General features: G+C 54.2%; 1 protein-coding gene across 1 annotated transcript; it reads right to left on the bottom strand.

Annotated features, from left to right (window-relative positions):
* Positions 1–2,396: 2,396 nt before the first annotated feature.
* Positions 2,397–6,258, bottom strand: Enpp7 (ectonucleotide pyrophosphatase/phosphodiesterase 7). The gene is made up of 6 exons (XM_028892536.2): positions 5,983–6,258; positions 5,549–5,694; positions 3,717–4,343; positions 3,021–3,240; positions 2,738–2,799; positions 2,397–2,573 (listed from the first exon to the last, which is right to left on the bottom strand). The coding sequence occupies exons 1-6, from the start codon at positions 6,224–6,226 to the stop codon at positions 2,397–2,399; spliced, it is 1,476 nt and encodes a 491-aa protein (XP_028748369.1). The 5' UTR covers positions 6,227–6,258.
* Between the last annotated feature and the right edge of the window lie 15,379 nt (positions 6,259–21,637).

The raw sequence follows: 21,637 nt of genomic DNA, 5'->3' as shown, positions 1-21,637 counted from the left end.
GGATGGAGAGGAGATGCAGCCTGCTAGTCTTCTGTCAGACTCTATCCAGAGGCAGAGGAGGGCTGCCATATTTGGGGTGACACGCCTTTCCCAGTGACAAGTGTGTGGGTGGAACCCTTGGAGAAGAAAGTGGCGGAAAGACACTGCGTTTAGCTCTGCGTTGAGTCTGCATTCCAATGCCAGCGCCTCCCTGAAGTGATCTCGTGTTGGCAGCCGCCGGCCACGTGGGAGAATTCACACCTCAAGAGTGGGCAGGCGCTACATGTCTGCACCTTGGCTTCTTTCTTTTTATCTAGGGGAGTGGTTTCGCAGACACACCGCACGACCATCTCCTAAGGGGAAAAGTCCTCTGTGGACGCAAATCACCTAATCTGTTTTGCTTTAGTCTCCTTGACTGAGAGTTTGATGTCTGTGGTGCCCACTCCTTGGCATGCAGAAGAACAAGGCTGTGAGTATGTTCTGCACACTCTGGCACGGTGGGATGTCATCACCTCCCTGCCTGTGTGGGGACCAGAACCTGGAAGCAGGTTCAGAAATGACAGCATGTAGACTTCGCTCTGTTGCTGGTGTGCTGGGACTAGTCAGCTGAGGGCGCTGTCTTTAGCATCCTTACCTCTAAGAGGGAGTTGAGTGAGAAACTCTTTGGGGTCCCGTCTGGATCCAGCATTCCTCACCTCCCACCTATATGCTGGTCCTGTCTTCTCAGTGAGAGACTGGTGCCCATGTCTCCTCGTCTTTGCCCTCTGGCAAGGGACTCTAATCTGGTCCCATGGTCTGACAAGCCATCGCTCTCCTGATGAGTCTTATGTGTGAACTGCCAGCCCAAGTCACAGTGGGTGTCAGGGTCCTGGGCACACAGTGTTGTTCTGCTATGTCTTCAAGTGGATGCCTCACAGGCCTGGAAGATGGATCTGGATCAGAACGACCTGGGGCCTCTGCCCTTCCAGCATCTTTGCATTGAGAGTGTTTCTGCCCACTGTGGGACCCAAATCTCAGGCCACCCTTCTGCTGTCTTTTCTTATCCCCTGCACCCAGGATCTGTCTCCATTCTGAATGCCCAGTCTCCTGAAGGAGTCCTCAGCTTGTCATCCTTACAGCACCTCTATCTACCCTGGCCTGCTTGAGTGTCTTGTCTGGCCCTGGGTTGGTGTCTTCTCTGGCCCTGGACTGAGTGTCTTGTCTCGCCCTGGGTTGAGAGTCTTCCCTGGCCCTGGATTGGTGTCTTGCCTGGCCCTGGATTGGTGTCTTGCTTGGACGCTGGATTGACTTAACCTCCTCACTGGTTTTGTGCTTCACCCTGGATCAAAGTCCTACTCCACCCACCGTAGTTTCCCTTGGGTGCTCAACCCTTCACACACCCTCCCTTGCACACAGGAATCTTGCACACACCCTCCCTTGCACACACCCTCCCTTGCACACAAGCGTCTTGCACACAGGCATCTTGCACACAAGCGTCTTGCACACAGGCATCTTGCACACAAGTGTCTTGCACACAGGCATCTTGCACACACCCTCCCTTGCACACAAGCATCTTGCACACAGGCATCTTGCACACGGGCATCTTGCACACGGGCATCTTGCACACGGGCATCTTGCACACGGGCATCTTGCACACAGGCATCTTGCACACACCCTCCCTTGCACACAGGCATCTTGCACACAGGCATCTTGCACACAAGCATCTTGCACACAGGCATCTTGAACATAGATTTCCAACCCACTGGCTTCTTTCCCTTTCAGAATCTTGCCAAACCCTGTGTGCCTGGGATCCCCTGTTTCACCTTGTGCTGGGCATGGCAATCTCTTAGCCTCTCACCCCAAGTACACGCCCACCCCAGAGAGGCTTCTCTCAGGTTTAGGGACCCTAAATGCAGCCCTCCCCTGCCTCTGCCCGAGGACATCCCCTTTCTGCCATCATCTCCATGGGCACTGGCATGGGCTGGTGACCACTGTCCCTTCTTGTGGCCCCAAGTTACAAACAGGACCACTTTTCCTTTTCTTCCTTTCTTTTTCTTATGGTTCCTAGGATGAGCCCAGGACCTGTGCATGTGGCCAGGGGCTCCACCCCAGAGCCACAGCCCAGCCGGGACTGTCATGTTCACTGTGTGTTCCTGAGCCCCAGCCCCACCAGCCTGGCGTTGAGTAGGCTCCTGTTCTGTGTTTCTAGAAGAACTGAATGACTTTCTTCTGCTCTGGCCAACGGTTGTGACTGCACGGGACAGAGAAACAGGGTGGTCTTGTCACTTGTCATGCTGAGATGTCGTCAGAGTGAGGCTGGTTCCTGGGGCATTCTGGAACCAGCTAGCCTCGCGGTTCTCCTCAAACCAGCTCACTGTGAGGGTTGAGGTCCCCTCCACAGGAACTCGGGATGGTGGCAGGAAGGAGTGGTGGTGACTCTAGGTGGAGGCATCTAGAAGGCGGCAGGGTTGTGGCGGGATCTGATAGCCTGTCTGCTTTGCAGAGTTGTCCTCCAAGCCTGTGCTGGAAAGGACCTCAAGAGCAGTTCTCTGGCTGCCAGGCTGGTTGGCATCACTAGTGTGGTGGAGTCCAGACGCTGTATTCTGGCTGCTGGGCTGGAGGTAGGAGTGGGTGAAGTGGGGGATGGGGAGGGCAGGGAGCTGGGAGGTGGGAGGTGGCCTGCGGGGGGGGAGGAGACTTCAAGCTGAGAAACAGGAACCACCTCTGCCTTCTGGGCCTCTGAACTTGACTGAGTGGGCCATTATGTATTGACCAGAACCATTAGGATCCCCATCAACACCATCATCAAGTGGAGCTGACCGCTGAGTGGGAGAGCAGACCCTAGGAAAGACAGAAGGTCCAGTGAGAGAAGGAGAGAGAGGATTGTATCTCAAATTCACAGGCTTATGGGGGCCAGGGGCTCCAGTTGTCCCCATGAGCCCACAGGCTTCTCTCTCCACAACCCCACTGGGGTGTGTGCAGTGGCCTGGTTGCAGGCTTGCAAGCTCCCAGGTGGTGTACATGCCAGCATGGACCCCAGAGGAGGGGTGTCCCCGCCTCACCTGATCGGAGCATGGGTTGCAGGGTGCCAGGATGCCCATCGTTGGGCTCTGGCACAATGCCCAGCAGCTGGCACATGAGCTCATACACGTGGACACTCTCAAAGGGCTCCACCTCTAGGCCTGACTTGAAACTTGGACCCACAGCACGGAAGATGGTCTTCATATCCATGTCTTGGTTGTCGAAACCATGTTCACCCTTGTTGAACTGGACATTAATTCTCTGCAGGGAGGGGCAAGGGTTCTGGTTCGTTAGTGAGGGCCACACTGTCCCCAGCACCTCCTTCTCAACCTTTCCCTGCTCCCCAATGGGTTGGCACCTGTGTGGGTGGATGACTTTAGGAAAAATTTACATTGTGTGCTTAGACAGCTTCTAGACCTCAGTGAATAACTGTGGACTACATGGAGGCCCTACCAACACTGAGTGGGGTAGAGATGTCAGCCTGAGTTCATGGTTCAGGGTGCATGCCCATATGTGCTGCTTATGGGATGGGGTGTGGGCTCTATTTCCTGTCTCTCCCTGGAACCCCCCCCACCCCGTGAGCCTGGGATCCCCACACTTTATCCTAAGTGCACACACACACGTACAACACACACTCTTGTTGCACAGTGCTGAGTGTGTCCCTTGGGTGGCTGACAGCCACTAGGGGGTAGATAGAATCAGGGTGCCACCCACAAGCCCTGCAGCGGCCCACTGACCCCGTGGATGACGTAGCCGAGGTCACTGTACATGAGCAGGGATGTGATCCTGGAGTTGTTGGCGTAGTGGAAGCTCTTGGGGAAGTCTTCCTTCTTGTACACGTGCAGCCTGGGGTGGGCATCCTTGAGGACACTGTACACCTTCTCCAGCATCCCTTCCTTGGGGATCAGCATCCCGTTGGGCCCGTAGTCTAGCAGCTCGAACTCGATGTCCTGGAAGGTGAAGTTGGGGAATTTGTGGAACTCGACTAGGTCGCTGGCTTTCTGGTGGACTGTTGTCATGCCGTGGTCGGATGTGATGATCAGGTCGAGGCTGTCTGTGAGGCGGTGGCGCGTGATGCTGTCCCGGAGATAGCCCACAGTCCTGTCCACCTGTTTGACCATATCCTTCCTCTCCTGGGACTCAGGGCCGTATTTGTGGCCGGTGGAGTCTGGCTCCCCGAAGTAGAGAGTGACCAGGGCCGCACCCTCCTCCGTGAACCACTTCATCACGGTGTCCACGTTTTCCCTCCACTCAGTCTCGTTTTTGTAATTGTGGAAGATGCCTTCCTTTCTGCTCATTGTCACGGCCTCTCCTTGGTAGGTGACGTTCCCGCCAGGGTAGAAGAAGGAGCCGGTTTTTAAGCCCTGCAGGATAAGGTAGCATAAGTTCCACGAGCTGCCGGCTTCTCTCTGGGCCCCTCATTCGCTTTGCCCACTGCCTCGAGGCCTTTTGTTTTCTAGGTTGATCTTATTTCACAGATCAGGGAAAGGGACAATTCGTCCAGGGGACAAGCACCCAGTGTCGTCGAGCACGAACTGAGACTGTGCATGGGAAATGTCCCCACATGCCATGTCCTTCAGCATCCTTCCTCGAGGCTCAGCTGTTTCCTGGCCTCCTTCAATGTCTTCTCCTCTGCCCACCCCATCCCATCCACCTGCTCATCCACCGACCCATAAATCCTTGCTGCCCATTCTGTCTGTCTCCAACCCCCTGTTTTCACGAGCCCGTGGTTCCTGTCAGTTGCTCCTGCCCGGTTCCCTCATTCCTGCCTCTGGACGGAGCAGCAGGGCAGGCTGAGTTCTCACTTGGCTTTTTGGTTCTGGAGCTCCAAGTGCCACATAACCGGAGTCTCTCACTCAGGTGCAAGTGGAAACATGGGCCGTGGGCTGAGGGTTGTTCCTGCCTTCCTGGAAATCCTCCCTTTGACCTGGCTGACTAGAAGCCTCACTTGAAAAATCTCCTGGGGCGTTGCAAATTGGGGTGATCCCTGGTCTCACACTGCACCCGCCTGTTTAATCTTTAGTGTCCAAATGCCCAGTGTTGGACTGGAACCAGATAAAGGCTCTTTGCTCAGCACTTCCTTATTGAGTTAGCTACCCAGTGTGAAGGTGTTCCTCCTCTTCAGAGCCAAAGGGCCTGAGGGCATGGCCTGCCTCCCTCCCCAGCCCTCTTCTCCCTCTTCCCTCCCCTCCTCCCTCTCTCCCCCTCCCTTTCTCCCCCCTCCTTCTCTCCTTCCTTCATCGATAGGGTCTTGCATATCTTAGATTGGACTCAGACTCATTATGTAGCCAAGGATGACCTTGAACTCCTGATCTTCCTGCAGGTGTGCCCCACCACACCTGGCTTTCTGCAGGGCTGAGGCTAGAACCCAGAGCTTCATGCATGTCAGGCAAGCCCTCTGCCAACCCTGCTACGCCCTCAGTCCCGGTCTCCCTTGAGACCATAGCTGAGCCTGCATGGTCGTCAGGAGCTCACTCAGCAGCCTTCTATCCCAGGAGGCAGGGATGCATGAGTCTGCTGTGGATCCCCCAACATGGCCCCAGTTTCCCCGTGGGCAGGGCCATCTTACCTGCCTCTGGGCTGTGATCCAGATGGGTATGCTGCCGTTGTCCCACCACCTCTGGATACCGAGCGTGGTGTGGTAAGGCCACCTCACCTTGGTGGTGGTGTTGTAGAACATGTTGTGGACGACCCCATGGTTCTCGATGTATCTGCCTGAGAGGGGAGCAGAGGTGCAGGGCATGTGTGGAGCAAGCCCAGGGAAGAGACTTTGGGAGCCCACAGTCACCTGAAGGTCCTACAACACACCCCCATGGGACAGCTGTGGAACAAGCCCTTGAACAGGTGCCACCAAAGAAGACTCCTAAAGGGCCCTTGTCTGGGCACTGGAGGCCCCCTCCTCAAGGCAGTGACCTCTCACTTTTGCCCAGGGTGCCTTCCATTTGCCACCCGATGTCTCAGGCTCCTTCCATCCCCAAGCCCCATCCTGAGGCTGACACTCACCAGTGACGATCGTAAAGTGGCAAGGGCTGGTCATGGTCACAAAGGCAGGAGTCATGTATCGAGCCTTTACCCCTTCTTGAGCCATGGCGTCCAGGTTAGGGGTGTCCACATCTTGGTCATAGTTCCAGCGGAAGCCATCAAAGGATACAAGGAGTAACTTGCGCTGCCTTTGGACTGGAGCCCCAGTCCCACAGGCCAGGAGGATGGCCAGAGCCACGGCGAGGAGGACAGCTGAGTGTCCCATGATGGGCTCTTGGATGAACAGGTGCACAGACAGCTCAGGCCAGGAGTGGAGCAAAGTCCCAGGGTCAGCCAGACCTTTTATCCCATGCATCTCCAGAGACAGGCTGTCACCAGCCTAGACTTTGCACGTGAGGGGTGTGAGCTTCTATCTCTAATGGAGTCCCCTGCCTCCTCCCTCCCTCTCCCTTCATCCTCCAGGGCCCTTCTGATGGAGGAGGGGGTCCTGTGTCTCAGAGCGGAAGGTTGACTGTCACCGGAAACTGCCCCCCACCCAGTTTTCACAGAAACTCCCAGCTCCTCTGATCTCAGAGGAGAACCCAGCTGGAGGCAGAGTGGCCGGGCCTCTGTCTTAGTTAGGGTTTTATTTCTGTGAAGAGACACCATGACCATGGCAACTCTTTAAAGGAAAGCATTCAATTGGGGCTGGCTTACAGTTCAGAGGTTTAGTCCACTGTCGTCATGGCGGGAAGCATGGTGGCACACGGGCAGACACTGGTGCTGGAGAGGGGCTGAGAGTTTTACATCTGGATTATCAGGCACCAGGAAGAGAGGGTGAGCCATTGAGCCTGGCTCGAGCTTCTGAAACCTCAAAGCCCAACCCCAGAGACAACTTCCTCCAGTGTCAATCCCTATGAGCCTATGGGGCCATTTTCACTCAGACCACCACAGCCTCCTCTCCAACCACTGACGCTAGAAGGCCTGGGGGTCCTCAGCATAGCTGGGGGAGGACCTGTGGGACCGGCTTCTCAGGCCCAGTCTGCACTGACCCTAAGGTTAGCCTTGCCCACAGGACACCCCAGCCTGGGCCCCTCCTTGGTCTTGTAAGGAGCTCTGGGGTGTGGTGAGTGAGACGTGATGGGGGTGGTGGGGGTGAGGGGCGGTGGTGGTGAGGGGTGGTGGGAGTGAGAGGTAGGGGTGAGGGGTGGGGGTGAGGGGTGGGGGTGGGGGTGAGGGGCGGTGGTGGTGAGGGGTGGTGGTGAGGGCGGTGGGGGTGAGGGGCGGTGGGGGTGAGGGGCGGTGGTGGTGAGGGGCGGTGGGGTGAGGGGCGGTGGGGGTGAGGGGCGGTGGGGGTGAGGGGCGGTGGGGGTGAGGGGTGGGGGTGAGGGGCGGTGGGGGTGAGGGGTGGGTGGGGGGGGGGTGGGGGTGGGGGTGGGGGGTGGGGGTGGTGGGGGTGAGGGGTGGTGGGGGTGAGGGGGGTGGGGGTGAGGGGTGGTGGGGGTGAGGGGCGGTGGGGGTGAGGGGCGGTGGGGGTGAGGGGCGGTGGGGGTGAGGGGCGGTGGGGGTGAGGGGCGGTGGGGGTGAGGCGGTGGGGGTGAGGGGGGGGGGGGGGTGAGGGGTGGTGGGGGTGAGGGGTGGTGGGGGTGAGGGGTGGGGGTGGGGGTGGTGAGGGTGAGGGACTGGATGAACAAGATATGCAGGTTTGGCAGAAAGGAAAAAGGGAACCCTTGGGTCAGTCATGAGGTAAAACTGAACTGCATCTCCCCGCAGCCTTCCTTAGGACCCCTGCTCCGTAGACACAGCCAGCCAGGGATAACCCTGCACGTGGGTGACACAGAAGCCATCAGAAGCCTCTGCTGAGGTGCAGCCAACGCCCGCAGGACACAGGTTCCCTCTTCTGGGACCCACAGAGACACTTTCTGATTCCTTTGTAGTTTTGGTGCCTGTCCTGGATCTCACTCTGTAGCCCAGGCTGGCCTTGAACTCACAGAGATCCGCCTGCCTCTGCTTCCCGAATGCTGGGATTAAAGGTGTGCGCCACCACTGCCCAGCACGAAGTTTTTATATTAACAAAGAAGGTCATAAACCAAGAAGCTTTTAAAATACACTGGTGAGATCCCCAGAGGGGCCACAGCAAGCTGGGATCTAGCTGCAACCGGCCTGAGCTGCTGTCTGGTGACGGTCTGGGTTGGTGGAAGTTCGTGGTCTGCTAAGTCGACACACTCCAAAAGGTTTTATCTGTTGCTCCCAGGGTGTTAGGTCTGCCACAGAGGTGGGCTAAAGATACCACATCACCGGTTCTCACCACTCAGACTGCAGATGTATATATATATACACATGTGCATGCGCACAAATGTGCACACAAATGCATGCTTACACATGCCTTCCATATATTTGTACAGATGTATATATTTGATATGTGTGGGAATGAATTTACACATGCATGTCCTGGGTATAGGTGTGTAAGTGTCTGATGTGTGTGTGTTGAGCACTTCCTCACTCTCTGGCACTCTCAGGCCAGGCACTTCATGCTCGCCCACACATCTCCAGCCTCTAAGACTCAGACTTGTGTAGAGACCAGATCTGTGTCTGCGATGCTCTTTGCCTCCAGTGATGTCACCTCTAAAGTCACGGATCTGCTCATGCGGCTTTCGGCTTCGTCAGCAGGTGTGAGCCTGGAGAGGCAGGGCCCTGTGCAACTCTGGGTGTGGCATTTGTGGCAGGGGGCATCTGCTGAGCACACGCAGGAGCTCGGGTACACGTCTGCTTTCCTTGCTGGGGACGCCCTTGGTGCTCTGAGACCCGATCCCAGGATTGACACCAGCGTGGGTGACATTCGTCCTGGGCAGCCAAACCCCACGGGCTCAGGCTGGAGAACCACCTCTCTACTGCTGGCTGAGGGACTCTTGTGCTGTCCTTCACAGGCCCAGCACCCGCTCTCTGCAGTAGATTGTGTGCATGAATGACTTCTGTTTGTGTCTCCCCCACGAGGCTGAGCAGCCCAGTCCCCAGCTCCTGGACCAAGGCCTGACTTCGTAGAGGATGCTGGACTGGTTCTGTACAGCATCTGTGTGCATCTGGGCCTGTCTGGACTTCTTGGCTCTCTCCTTCTCTGGTGCAGTTGGGTTGATGCTGCCAGGGACGCTGGTGCCCCGGAGACAGGGAGGGAGCCTGTCTGTCCCTTCTGCTGGAGGCACACTGGATCAGGTCAGGGTTCCCAGACTCCCAGTCCGATGTCCTCTGGGGGTGTCATGGCTGACAACAGTTTGCTTTAGGGCATGGAGATGGTAAAGCAGACTGTGTAACTTAGCTGGAGTAGAAATTCTCCATGGGGAGGAAACTGGGTCATGAAGACCTAGACTTTGAGACATGGCCAAGTCCCCAAGACAAATCTTATGCTTTTTCAGACAGGGTCTAGGACATGCTGTCACTCTGAATATCCTTGGGGGAATTCCTGTGGTGCACAGGTTGTTGTCAGGGACTGTTTCTCATGCTTCTGGGACAGGAGTCTGGGGACAGCAGAGGCTAGCAGGGACAGCAGGTCCCAGTTCATCCCTATGCTCTTGGGACCATCCAGTGCTCCGAAGGGCTGTGATCTTATGACCAGGGCATTGGTGGAGAGAAACTTGGGTGGAGAGGCGTGATGGTCCTGGGTGGTGGTTCCTCCAGGTGGTCCCACTCCAGGATCTAAGGAAGCCAGGCTCCTCTCTGCCCCTGTGCCTCTGCAGGCCCTGACTCCTGCTGCATCTGGCTCCTGTGGCCAGAGCCCTGGAGGTGGCCTGCGGATTGCCAGGCGCTCACTGACCTTTGCACTGTGGGGTTTTATTAGTGGCCTTCCCACTTTATCAGTGGCTTGCCTTTTATTGCTTCTGAGGGGCTGTGTCTCAGCCGCTGCTGCCTCTTCTCTGGATAAATGAGGATTAATATCTTAACAGGATTATGTGCTGTGGGCTCAGTGTCGATCTAGGGACACAGGGTGCTTCCTCCTCCCTCCCTCTCTGGCCTCACCCGCCCCAGGCCTTCCTGGCTCGTTTGCAGGGAGTACAGCCACAGTTAGGGCACCCATGATTGGTGCGGTGTGTATGGGTGCCTCATTGTTTCAGACGTGGGATGGGGTGCGTGGGAAGGGTAGGGGTGTGTGGGAAAGGGGTGTGTGTATGTGGGAGGGGTGTGTGTGTGTAGGAGGGGTAGGGGTGTGTGTGAGGGGTGTGTGTGTGTATGAGGGATGGGTGTGTGTGGGAGGGCCGTGTGTATGTGGGAGGGGTAGGGGTGTGTGGGAGGTGTGTGTGTGTGGGATGGGAGTGTGTGAGAGGGATGGGGTGGGGTGTGTGGGAGGTGTGTGTGTGGGAGGTGTGTGTGTGTGTGGGGGATGGGAGTGTGTGAGAGGGATGGGGGTGTGGCAGGGGTGGGGTGTGTGGGAGGTGTGTGTGTGCACTTGTGTGTGGAGGCCGGAGGATGACCTTGGGTGCTGGGCCTCAATCCACCTTCTTTTAGACAGGGTTTCTTGTTGTCTTGGAACTCACTGATTTGGCTAGGCCAGCTGGCCAGAGAACCCTAGGGACCCACCTGCCTCCAGAACCCCAGTGCCCGGATTACAAACACATGCCACCAGCCTGGATTTTTAATGGGTTCTGGGGATTGAACTCAGGTTCCCATGCTTTTGTGACAAGCACTTAACCAACTGAGGCCTTTTGGGCCACCGGCTGATTCCACTCGGCCCGGCTGCCAGCCAATCCTACTTGCATATAGCATCTAAAGAGCTGGCCTCAGAGACGGTGGAGTGGGAGTTTCCCGGGACTCGGGGGAGGGGCAGAGGTTCAGCTTTTTAAAGATTCACTTTTATTTTTAATTGTGTGTATATGTGCCCATGTGTGGGTATGTGCACGTGAGTGCAGGTCCTACAGAGGCCCGAGGCCTCAGACTCCCCTGGAGCTGGAGTTATAGGGGGTTGTGAGCTACCTGAGGTGGGTGCTGGGAACCAAACTCGGGCCTCTGCGTGAGCTGGTGCTCTTCACGACTGAGCTGTCCAGCCTGAGGCCCAGCTTTGTGAGATGGGAGTTTGGAGCCCGATGGGTGAGTGTAAACACGGTGTGCATTTTTACCACAGCTGGAATTAAAAATGGAAAAGAATAGAGTCGGCCTTTGGAGGACGGCAAGGAACCTAGGGCTGGGTTCAGAGAACGCCATACTCTGTCTGGACGGAGACAAGCCCCCCAAACAAGAGCTTGTCTGTGTTGGGGGCTGGCAGTGGGTACTGACGTAAAAATAACCAAGTATCTCAGGGGAACAGAACGGAGGCTCACGCCTATAATCCTAGCAGGAGAATTGCTTAAGTATGAGGCCATTCTGGGCTACATAGTGAGTTCTAGGAGGCTTCAGAATAAGACTCTGTCTCAAGAAACAAATCAAGCAAATAGAAAAACAGTACAAAAAGAACAGAGGAGGCTGGAGAGATGGTAAGAGCTGCTCTTCCAGAGGACTCAGGTTCAGTCTCCAGCACCTTTGTGGGGTGCCTCTGCCTGTGACTCCAGACTCCTCCAGCTTCAGGGGATCTGTTACTCTCTCCTGGTCTCCTTGAGCATCATGTACATGTATCATGTATACACACACACACACACACGCACACGCACACGCACATGCACACACACGCACGCACGCACACACAGCATGTGTACATGCACACACACACAATCACATACATAGACACAATGAAAACAAATCATAAACAGAGAGCTTAGGTGGAAACCCACATTTCTGCAACCAATTGTGTTTCGGCAGTGGTTTCAGCTGGGCGCACGTGTTGGAGAATGGACGGTGTTTGAGTAAGTGGTGTTGAGACTGGGGGAATCCATAGCCACTTGAAGAACGGAATCCTTTTTTGCTTCACCAGCCACAGAAACCAAATCAAAACAGATGGGAGAATGCGAGTTGGACCGAGACTAGAACCAAACAGGAAACTCCTTAGGACACTCGTGGGAAATATAAACAAATGAACCATCTCTTCTGTCTTAGGGTTAAACGAGACACAACTCCATTAAAAAGTTAAATTGCAAGGGAGCTGCTTGGCAGAAATTCAGATTCCTTGGGGTCAGCACTTGAAATCAAAATATGTGCTCAAGTTTCATTTCTCCCTAGAAACCACGCCCCTCTGTGCTAGCCAATCGGGAAAGAACGCGAGACTGAGCGCTGACCACTCAGAGGCAGGCACAGGACCCTTGGGTGTGCTTGCCTGCTGGGTTAGGCAGAGCTATGCACCTTTCTGCAGAAGTAAGGTTTTTTGTTTTTTGTTTTTTTTTTTTCTTGAGACTCTAGACACGTTTATTATACATTGGAGCGGGGAAAGGAGTTTTTAATAAGACCCCCAAAGTACAGGAAGCAAAACCAAAAATAGACAAAGGGGATGAGGTATGGAAGGCTGCTTAGAGCTAAGAGAGGCTTGCGTAGCCGGGGAGGGTCTGAGGGGCGTCTCCAAGCGCAGAAGACCACATAGAAGATAGAAAGCGCAGAGAGCTGCTAGGGGGACTGCGGACCTCATTAAAATAACGGGCAGTGTCTGGCCATGGTAGCATGCGCCTTTAAATCGTAGCTCTGGAGAGGCAGAGACAGTAGTGCCATGAGTTCAAGGCCAGCCTGGGCTACATACTGAATTCCAGGTCACCCAGGACTATACAAAGCTACTGTTTGAAAGATGGAAGAAACCCATTGGTACTTACTACCAGGGAAATGCAAGTTAAAACCACAAAGAGATATTGCCTCATTCTTGTGAAGATGAATGCTATCAAAGGTCTAGATAATAGGTGTGTGGGCTGGGGAGAGCTGCTAGCTTCCAGCTTCATTGTGTGTGTGTGTGTGTGTGTGTGTGTGTGTGGTGTGTGTGGTGTGTGTGTGTGTGTGTGTGTGTGTGTGGTGTGTGTGTGTGTGTGTATGTGTGTGTGTGTATGTGTGTGTGTGTGTGTGGTGTGTGTGTGTGTATGTGTGTATGTGTGTGTGGTGTGTGTGGTGTGTGTGTGTGTGTGTGTGTGTGGTGTGTGTGGTGTGTGTGGTGTGTGTGTGTGCGCCATCACACTAAGAACCCAGACAGGCTGTGAGAGCAGTGAATGGTGCAATGGTCTCTGGTGAGTTTTGTGTGCATGCGCGTGTGTGAATGTGTGTGGTAGATATGTGTGCATGTGTGTGTGCCCCTGCACCAGTATGCAAAGCCCAGAGGTGCATGTCAAGTGTCCTCTATCACCTTCCGTTGCATCCTCTAGACAGTCTTCCACTGCATCTGGAGCCTGACGCTCTTCCCTCAGGCTGACAACCAGCAAACCCCGGTGGTTCTGCTGTCCACCCTTCCCGCCCAGCACTGTGTGGGAGGCATGCGCAGCCACAGCTGACCCAGGCGCATGCGCAGCCACAGCTGACCCAGGCGCATGCACAGCCACAGCTGACCCAGGTGCATGCGCAGCCACCGCTGACCCAGGCGCTCATGCTTGCATAGCAAGAACTCTCACGTGCTTACTGAGCCAGCTCCCCAGCTGCCTAGTTCTCAGTCCTTACGTAAACCAGGTTCCAAGTCAGGAGGCTCCTGAACTCAAGCCAGAATGGAGACAGGTGGAGGGGAGTCCAGGAGCCCCTCTGCAGGTATCCATTGGCCATGGTGGGGGGACTTTGAGGGCAGTGGATGGTCTCTGGGGGGTGGTGGATGAGTAATCTTCAGTGTCAGGTTGAAGGGGTTTAGAGTCACCTAGGAGACACACCTCTGAGTGTTGATGAGAGTGTTCCCCGAGAGGCTTAGCTGAGGCTGGGAGACCCCCTCTGAATTAGGGTGGTTCACCTTGTGAACTAGCATCCCAGACTAAATAAAAAGGAGAGGGCTAGAGGGCAGCTCAGTGGTTAGGAATGCTGTTTGTTCTTCCAGGGGACCCGAGTTCAGTTCTAGGCACTCACATGGTGGCTTACAACTGCCTGTAACTCTAGTTCCAGGGGATCTGATGCTGTCTTCTGGCCTCTGGGGGCTCCTGTATGCGTGTGGTCCCCATGTATTCCCTCAGGCACACACACATACACATGGATAAGAATAAATAAGCAAACAAATCTCTTAAAAACACCCCTTTAATGACAGGTGTGGTGATGTACATCTTTAATCCCAGCACTCGGGAAGCAGAGGCAGGGGGATCTCTAAATTTGAGGCCAGCCTGGTCTACATAGTGAGTTCCAGGCCAATCAGTAAGCTGCATAGTAAGGTCCTGTGGTGCTGTGAATGAGAATGGCCTCCGTAGGCTCGTATGTTTGGATAGTTGGTCTCCAGTTGGTGGGACTGTTTGGGAAGGATTAGGAGGTGTGGCCTTGTTGGAGCAGGTGTGTCACCATGGACCAGCTTTGAGGTTTCAAAAGACTAGAACCATCCCCAGTGTGCTCTCTGCTTCCTGCTTGTGGATCAAGATGTGAGCTCTCAGCTCCAATTCCAGTGCCATGCCTGCTGCTGCCATGGTCCCTGCCATGGTGGTCATAGATCCACCCTCAGAAACTGTAAGCCCCTCAAAACTCTTTCTTCTATAGGTTGCACCTTGGTCATGGTGTCTTATCACAGTGATAGAAAAGTGACTAAGAGGGCTGGAGAGATAGCTCAGAGATTAAGAACACTGTCTACTTTCCCTGAGGTCCTGAGTTCAATTCCCAGCAACCACATGATGGCTCACAACCATCTATAATGAGATCTGATGCCCTCTTCTGGCATATGGCAAACTTGCAGAAAGAACACTGTTTACATAATAAATAAAAGAAAAGTGACTAAGACAGGCCATGTCTCAATCAATCAATCCATCATTACATCAATCAATCAATCAATCAATGAAGATGAGTACCAACATTCATCTGTCTGCTTTCTGAGTGCTGTAGATACAATGTGACCAGCTGCCTCATGATCCCACAGCCATGTGGACCACATCCTGAACACCTCAGACAAAGTAAATGTGTCTTTGATTAAGTGACAAGAACAACCAGGACAGTGACAAACAGTGGTGCTGTGTGTTCTTTGGAGTTGCTTTAATTTTTTTTCTTTTTCTTTTTCTTTTTGAGGCAGGGTATTAACATATGAAGCCCAGGCTATTCTTAAACTCAAGGCCATCCTCCTGCCTCCATTTCTGAGTGCTGGGATTATAAGTGTGTACTGCTAGATCCATTTTAGAAGTTTTTTTTTATTTTTAAAATTTTATTTATTTATTGTATAGGTGTTTTGGCTGCATGTGTCTGTGCACCATGTATGTACAGTACCCACAGAAGCCAGAAGAGGACATTGCATCCCCTAGAACTGGAGTTACAGATGGTTGTGAGCTGTCACGTGAGTGCTGGGACCCAAACCTGGTTCTCAGCCAAAGCAGCAAGTGCGCCTAACCGCTGCGCCGTCTTTCCAGCGAGGGTCTCCTTTTAAACCCTACACTCCCATCTCTCACTCGAGACCTCTGCAGTCACAGGCCCTGTCTCTGACCTGGCTCTTTATTGGGACAATGCCAGCCTGTCCTTCCGTCTCTTCTCTCCGCACCCCCCTCTTGCCCTCAGGTAGCTGTCCCAAGCCACATGCCTTGCACATAATGCATCTGTCCATTATTTGATCAGGGCCACCAGCTGTGTATTAATTAAGAATCAGTTCAGAGTTCTAGAGGATGTGGCCTGGGGCAGTTCACCTTGGAGTGTTGGCTATGGATGGGCTGTGCAGAGGTATGGATCAGTTCAGCTCTGTCCCTGGGACCCTCTGTCCAGCAGGGCCTTCTTATGGTCTCCAGGTCTACTGAGCAGTGTTGGGGTGTGGGGCAGGGTCGAATGTGGCTCTGTCTGTGCCCGCTCTCTGAGATTCTGGGTAGGCTTATTGTGAGAGCTAACCATGCTGCTGGCGTCCTGTTTGCAGACCCTTGGCTGGGGTGGAGAACCTTCTAGAGGCCACAGATGGAGAGTCAAGGCATCTACCTGGGAAAGGAGGCTGAGGATGATTGGGCCTGGGGTTCTTTTCTGAGCTCATCCCTGGGATACCCCAGCTTCACAGGCCCCCCGACTTGTGTCTGGGGGCCTGAGAGTCATCAGCACCCCTTTGCTGCTTGGCTTTGGGGGGCTCAGCAAGGCACGTGCCTTGTGTTTTTCCTGAGCGCATGAGTGGGGAAAAGGCCCGAGCCAGCCATGAAAATGGTGAAATGGGATTCAGCGTATGCCAAACTCAGCTCTGGGGTGAAGCTTGTCTCTCCAGCTTTCCAGCAGCCCTGTAGGAACTGGGGGGCTGCATGGTCAGAGGCAGGCCGCAGGCTTCTGCGGGTCATAGTCGAGGTGGTGGAGGTCCTGAGGAACAGGATGGGAGCCAAGAACAACGCTTTGTACCTTTCCCCTGATGCTGCTCGGCCTTCATCCATGTGCTCAGCCTGTGGAGGACAAACTGGGGCCTCCTTCCACCTGGAGTCCGGTGGTCTTCAGTGCCCCCAGCCCTGAGCATCTTTCCTCTAGGGTCCCTCGTGGGATGGTACTGCACCTTGGCCCCACTGCAAAGAAGTGAGAAGTGCATTTTGAATTATGCTGCTCTAAGTGCCCATCAGGATTTCCAGAGCTGGCAGCTGGGCCAGGAGCCCACCCCTCCTCCCTCCCTCCCCTCCCTCCTCCCTCCCCCTCCCCCTCCCCCTCTCCCTCCCCTCACTCCTCCCTCTCCCTCCCTCTTCCCTCCCTCCCTTTCTCCCCCCTCCTTCCCCCGCTCCTTCTCTGTGGTCGTCAGCTCTCAAGCATCCCCTGGTTCCATCGGCCCCTCCCCAGGGCCGTTCTGATCCCGGGACACCGGGCGTGGTGAGGAGGTCCTTAACAGTCCGATTGCTTTGGGACGCCACGTCTGCTGGACTCACCCTTGTGGGGCCGGGGGGCACTCAGTTTTTGACAGCTTGCAGAGGAGTCTGGCGTGAGGCCACCCTCTTCGCAAGTCTGAGCGCCTCCACTACCTGTGGGGTTCCCTTCGCTCCTCAGAGCTTGCTAAGGGGAAGCCACTTTGCCTCTGTCCCTAGTTGCTTTGGGTTTCGATCTTTTCCACTGTGGCTTCCCAGCATCTCTGGCTGCTTCAGCTCTGGGACCTCCATGCCCTATGCTGTGCGCTGCAGGAGACCAGGAACTCAGGCCTGCACCTTTCCAGGCTCCTCCCGGGTGTCTTGCTGTGGTAGCCAAGCTCTGAGGGGTGGGTGTGGAGAGTTAGGTGGTGAAGGTGAGGGGCGTGGGGGCCATCAGGAGGCCAATGACCAGAGTCTGTTGCGTATCTGGTACCTTCAGCAGGTGAGGGTGGTAGCTCTAGTGTGTGTGTGTGTGTGTGTGTGTGTGTGTGTGTGTGTGTGTGGCTGGAGCAGGAGTGGCTGGCATTGACTTTGCCTGAAGGCCAGAGGTTCTCTGGGTTCTTCTGGAAACACATGGGTGACAGAGATATAACCAAGATGCATTGTGATCCTGGGATCTTCCCCCCAGAGACTCTGGACCTGCTATCTCTAGAGATGTCTATTTTACAGCCTCGTGGCTGTCTCTCTGTGTCCCGATGGAGTAGGAGGGATGAGCCTGGACAGATAAGTGGCTACCTTTGGCTACTTGTGCAGATAAAGAGTGGCCAGCCCATCACTGCCCTGCCTATGCCGTTGTGGGAGGAGAGGGTTCCATTGGGAAAATCGCTGGGTAGGAAACATCCTTCACCTTGGCCCCATGCTCCTCCTCAGGAGCCTTCCTGTTGATAGCAGACAGTCAGTCAAACAAGGCATCAGGTGGGGGTGGGGCGTCAGGGGAGGAGTGAGCTGGGCTGCAGGTGCATGGACTTGAGGACCTTCACATCCAGCTGCAGCTGGGTCTCACAGGAGACCAGAGGGGAGGCCCTGAAGCCTGGGCCCTGAAGACATATCCCGAGGCTGGAGTTTTGGCAGCCGGTTTCACATTTGTCTCTGCTCCAAGTGAACCAGTCCTGGAACCCAGTCTGTTCCTTCGGCAGTTATTTGGCACCTACAATGTGGAGGGTGAGGAGAGAGGCACAAACTGGCACCCTGTGCTCACAGGGGCCCCGGTGAAAGGGGAAGTCTGCACCCCCAGCATCCCTGGGCAAATTAGCTCAGGCTTGGAAACGAGACAGGAAAGTGACTATTGATGCCAGCTTGTGGGCACTCGGCTGTGACGTCTCTGAGCTCTAGGCCACAGCTGTGCCCTCAGTGGCCACAGAAGCAGCTTTTCTAACCGACACTGTTTTGCCAACCATGTCCCACCTATTTCCGGGAAAGGTGAGATGAAGCTAAATCATCAGTCCTGGGCTTGAGGAAGACACTGTGGTGCTGAGCATGCCTGGTGCCAGGGTCACAGCCTGAGTCAGCCCACTGGGTCCACTGTCTCTGTCCAAAGGTGCCAGCTGCCGTGACCCACGCACTTCTGGGAATCTCCTGATAGGGATGCCAGGATTACAGATGCCTGCTGATGCTGCTTTGTCTGGCTTAATGTGTACTCTGAGAATCCAAACCCGGGTCCTCATGCCTTACTCACTGAACCATCTCCCCAGCCCTCTGGGCAGTTTTTTCTTTTTCTTTTAAAAATATTTGTAAAATTTTTGTGTGTATTACATATGTGCCGTGGTTGTGTGTGTGTGTGTGTGTGTGTGTGTGTGTGTGTGTACAACTCTTAGGGGAACTGATTCTCTCTGTCCACTATGTGGGCCATGGGATTGAACTTGGGTTGTGAGGCTTGGTGGCAAGTGCTGAGCCATGCCTGCCTTAATTAACTATTTTCTAAGTAGAGAGTCAAGGGCCCTGGATGTTTTCGGTGTAGTTCTGTTCATGTTGGTTCCCTAGTTGGTGTTTGTGTTGCCACGGTAAACACTGTGACCAAAAGCAACTAGGGATGAGAGGGTTTATTTCCATTTACACTCCCATCGCCGAAGGAGCAGGAACTGGAGGCAAGTACTGAAGCAGGCCATAGAGGATGGCTAGGGTTGGCACAGCCCACAGTGGGCGGGGACCTTCTAGATCAATCAGCAGCCAATGCCCTAGACCAGTGGTTCTCAGCCTTCCCAGCGCTGTGATCCTTTAACACAGTTCCTCATGTTGTGATGACCCCCAACCATAAAATTATTTTGTTGCTACTTCGTAACTCTAATTTTGCTACTGTTTCGAATTGCCATGCAATATTTTTGGAGACAGGTTTGCCAAAGGGGTCATGACCCACAGGTTGTGACCCACCCTCCTAGAGCTGTGCCTGCAGGCCAGTCTGATGGAGGTAACCCTCCCATTTGAAACACCCGGGGGTAACTCCAGGCTGTGTGAAGATGTCAGCTGAAGCTAACTAGGAACTCAGTGTCTTTTCAGAATGTCACCTGTGTTCAGCATGTTAGGATGTCATCCTCTCTCTGGCCAGAGATTTCTGGGATGACCCTGAGGGCCGATCTTCTTTGACATCAGTGTGCACCTGTTTAGAAAAGTGTTTATTTGCATCCTTTTGCACACCCTCCTGCCTTACTTTAAGTTCCCAGGTTGGGTCCTCTGAAGCCTAGTCATAGCTAAGAGTATTGAAGAGTATTGAAGTGTCTCAGGCATGCTCTGTACGTGTCCTGTCACTGAGCCACACCCTCAGCACAACAGACTGAGATTTCTAGTACACAGATTCCTGCAGGGAAAAGGTTCAGAAATCTCAAAGACTTAAGAGACAAACCCAGAACCAAGAGCAAAACGACTTTGCTTATTCCTACTATGTCCACCAGGTGGCGCTGTCCAGCCACGAATCCCCCGGTTTTGTCCAGGCTTTTGAGAACGCACCCCTAGGCCAGGGATATCCCGCACTATCCCACCTTACGATGCTGGCCCACACGCTCTTGCCAGGCTGAAATGACAGGGGAGCAGAGGGACACTTGTGACCTGCAGGGGGCTTGGATGTGTTTGGTGAGCCCAGCTTAGCTTTACCTGGTGCTCTCTCCTCTCTGTTGACTTTTTTTTTTGCTTTGCTTAAAAACACATTTATCAGCTGGCACATAGCTTTAATTTCAGCACTTGAGAGGCAGAGGCAGGTGGGTCTCTGAGTTTGAGGCTAGCCTGGTCTACAGAGTGAGTTCCAGGACAGCCAGGGATATTCAGAGAAACCCTGTCTCAACCAAAAAGCCAACCAACCAACCAACCAACCAACAAACAAACAAACAAGTAAATAAATAAATAAATAAAATAATATAAAACCATATTTATATCTGATTTTATGTGCATTGTCTGTATGTGTACCACATGTGTGCCTGATGCCCTCAGAGGTCAGAAGAGGGCATTGGATCACCTGGGACTGGAGTTATAGATGGTTGTAAACTACCATGTGGTTGCTGGGACTTGAACCTGGGTCTCTAGAAGAACAGCCAGTGCTCTTAACTGCTGAGCTGTCTCTCCAGCCCCAACCTGGAGGGTTTTGATGCAGAAAAGCAGGCATTAGTTTTCTTTCTGCCTGCTCTTGCAAGAAAGGTAGACATTGGCCACACCGAACAGATCTGGGAGGACTAGTATGGGGTCACGGTGAGCTGGGGTCATGGTGAGCCAGAGAGGCTGTGTGGGGCTGTGCTGGTCAGTGCCAGGTCAGGCCAGGGGAGGACAGACCCACGCTTTGGTTGGTGGGGAGTAACCCTAGACCCAGGGCTCCGTGGTTACTGAGCATCTGTAGAAAAGCCATCCTCCTGCACCCTGGGTGGGCAGGTCCTGCCAGAGGGTGGTGGGTGGTGTGGAGCCATGTCCTTTAGGTTGGACGTGACACCTCACTATCATCATCAGAATGAGACTCTCACATACTCGGCCTGTTAGCCTCTCCTCTGGGAAGGGGGCTCAGCTCTTCACAGATCCTCATCCCTCCCTGAGGACCTAGAAGAGGTGAACAACTGATTAGGGCTGGACTGTCCCCTAGTGTGGCTGCCCCTAACTTACACGGCCCACTTCTCTGCGGTATCCTTTCTTTGAGCGGCCCATGCTCCTGAGGGTGACTTCAGTAAGTTCATTGGTCCATCAAGTCTTACCAGAGTGGAGTCGCTTCTTCTGTTAGTGCTCACACATCCTTATGTGTTATGAACAGTTTAGCCATTCTAAAACATGCTCATTTAAAAGTATTTATCTTAGTGGGTATGAATGTTTGCACATATGTATATGTACCGTGTGTGTGTGGTGCCCGTGGAGGCCAGAAGGTGTCAGATCTCCTAAAACTGGGGTCACAGGCCTTTGAGAACCACCTGTGGGTGCTGGGAGCCAGGTCCCCTGGAGGAGCAGCCAGCCCTCATAACTGCTAAGCCTCTCCAGTCCTTTATTTGTTATCTGAGCAAGTGAGAGTGTGTGCGCCTGCCTGTGCGTCACAGTGCACGCACGGAGGTCAGAGGACACCGTTTCCTGGCACTCTCTGCTTCCACTTGGTTTCTGAGGCAGGATCTCTTGTTCTCCTGTGGTGGGTAAGACAAGAGAGGCTGACATGCCTGGGCCTGTCCTGTGTGGCCTTGTGTAACATTTCCTGGGAAGATAGGAACATCTCTTCACTCCAGATAGGGAAGTAGCAATAGACCAAAGTGCGAGTCCACTGAGTCTGACTCAGAACTTATTACAGAGCCTGGGTCAGGGGTTGCTTCCAGGAGTACGGGGTACCCCAACGCTGTGCCACCAAGGTCTCGCTACAGCCTGGATGATGGCTTCCCCAAAGCTGCTGACTTCTACAGTCTGTGTCTTCTAGC

This window comes from Peromyscus leucopus, chromosome 8b, assembly GCF_004664715.2.
Source record: "Peromyscus leucopus breed LL Stock chromosome 8b, UCI_PerLeu_2.1, whole genome shotgun sequence".
Classification (NCBI taxonomy): domain Eukaryota; kingdom Metazoa; phylum Chordata; class Mammalia; order Rodentia; family Cricetidae; genus Peromyscus; species Peromyscus leucopus.
Note: the sequence above shows the minus strand (reverse complement) of the source record. Positions and strands in the feature narration are given on the sequence as shown.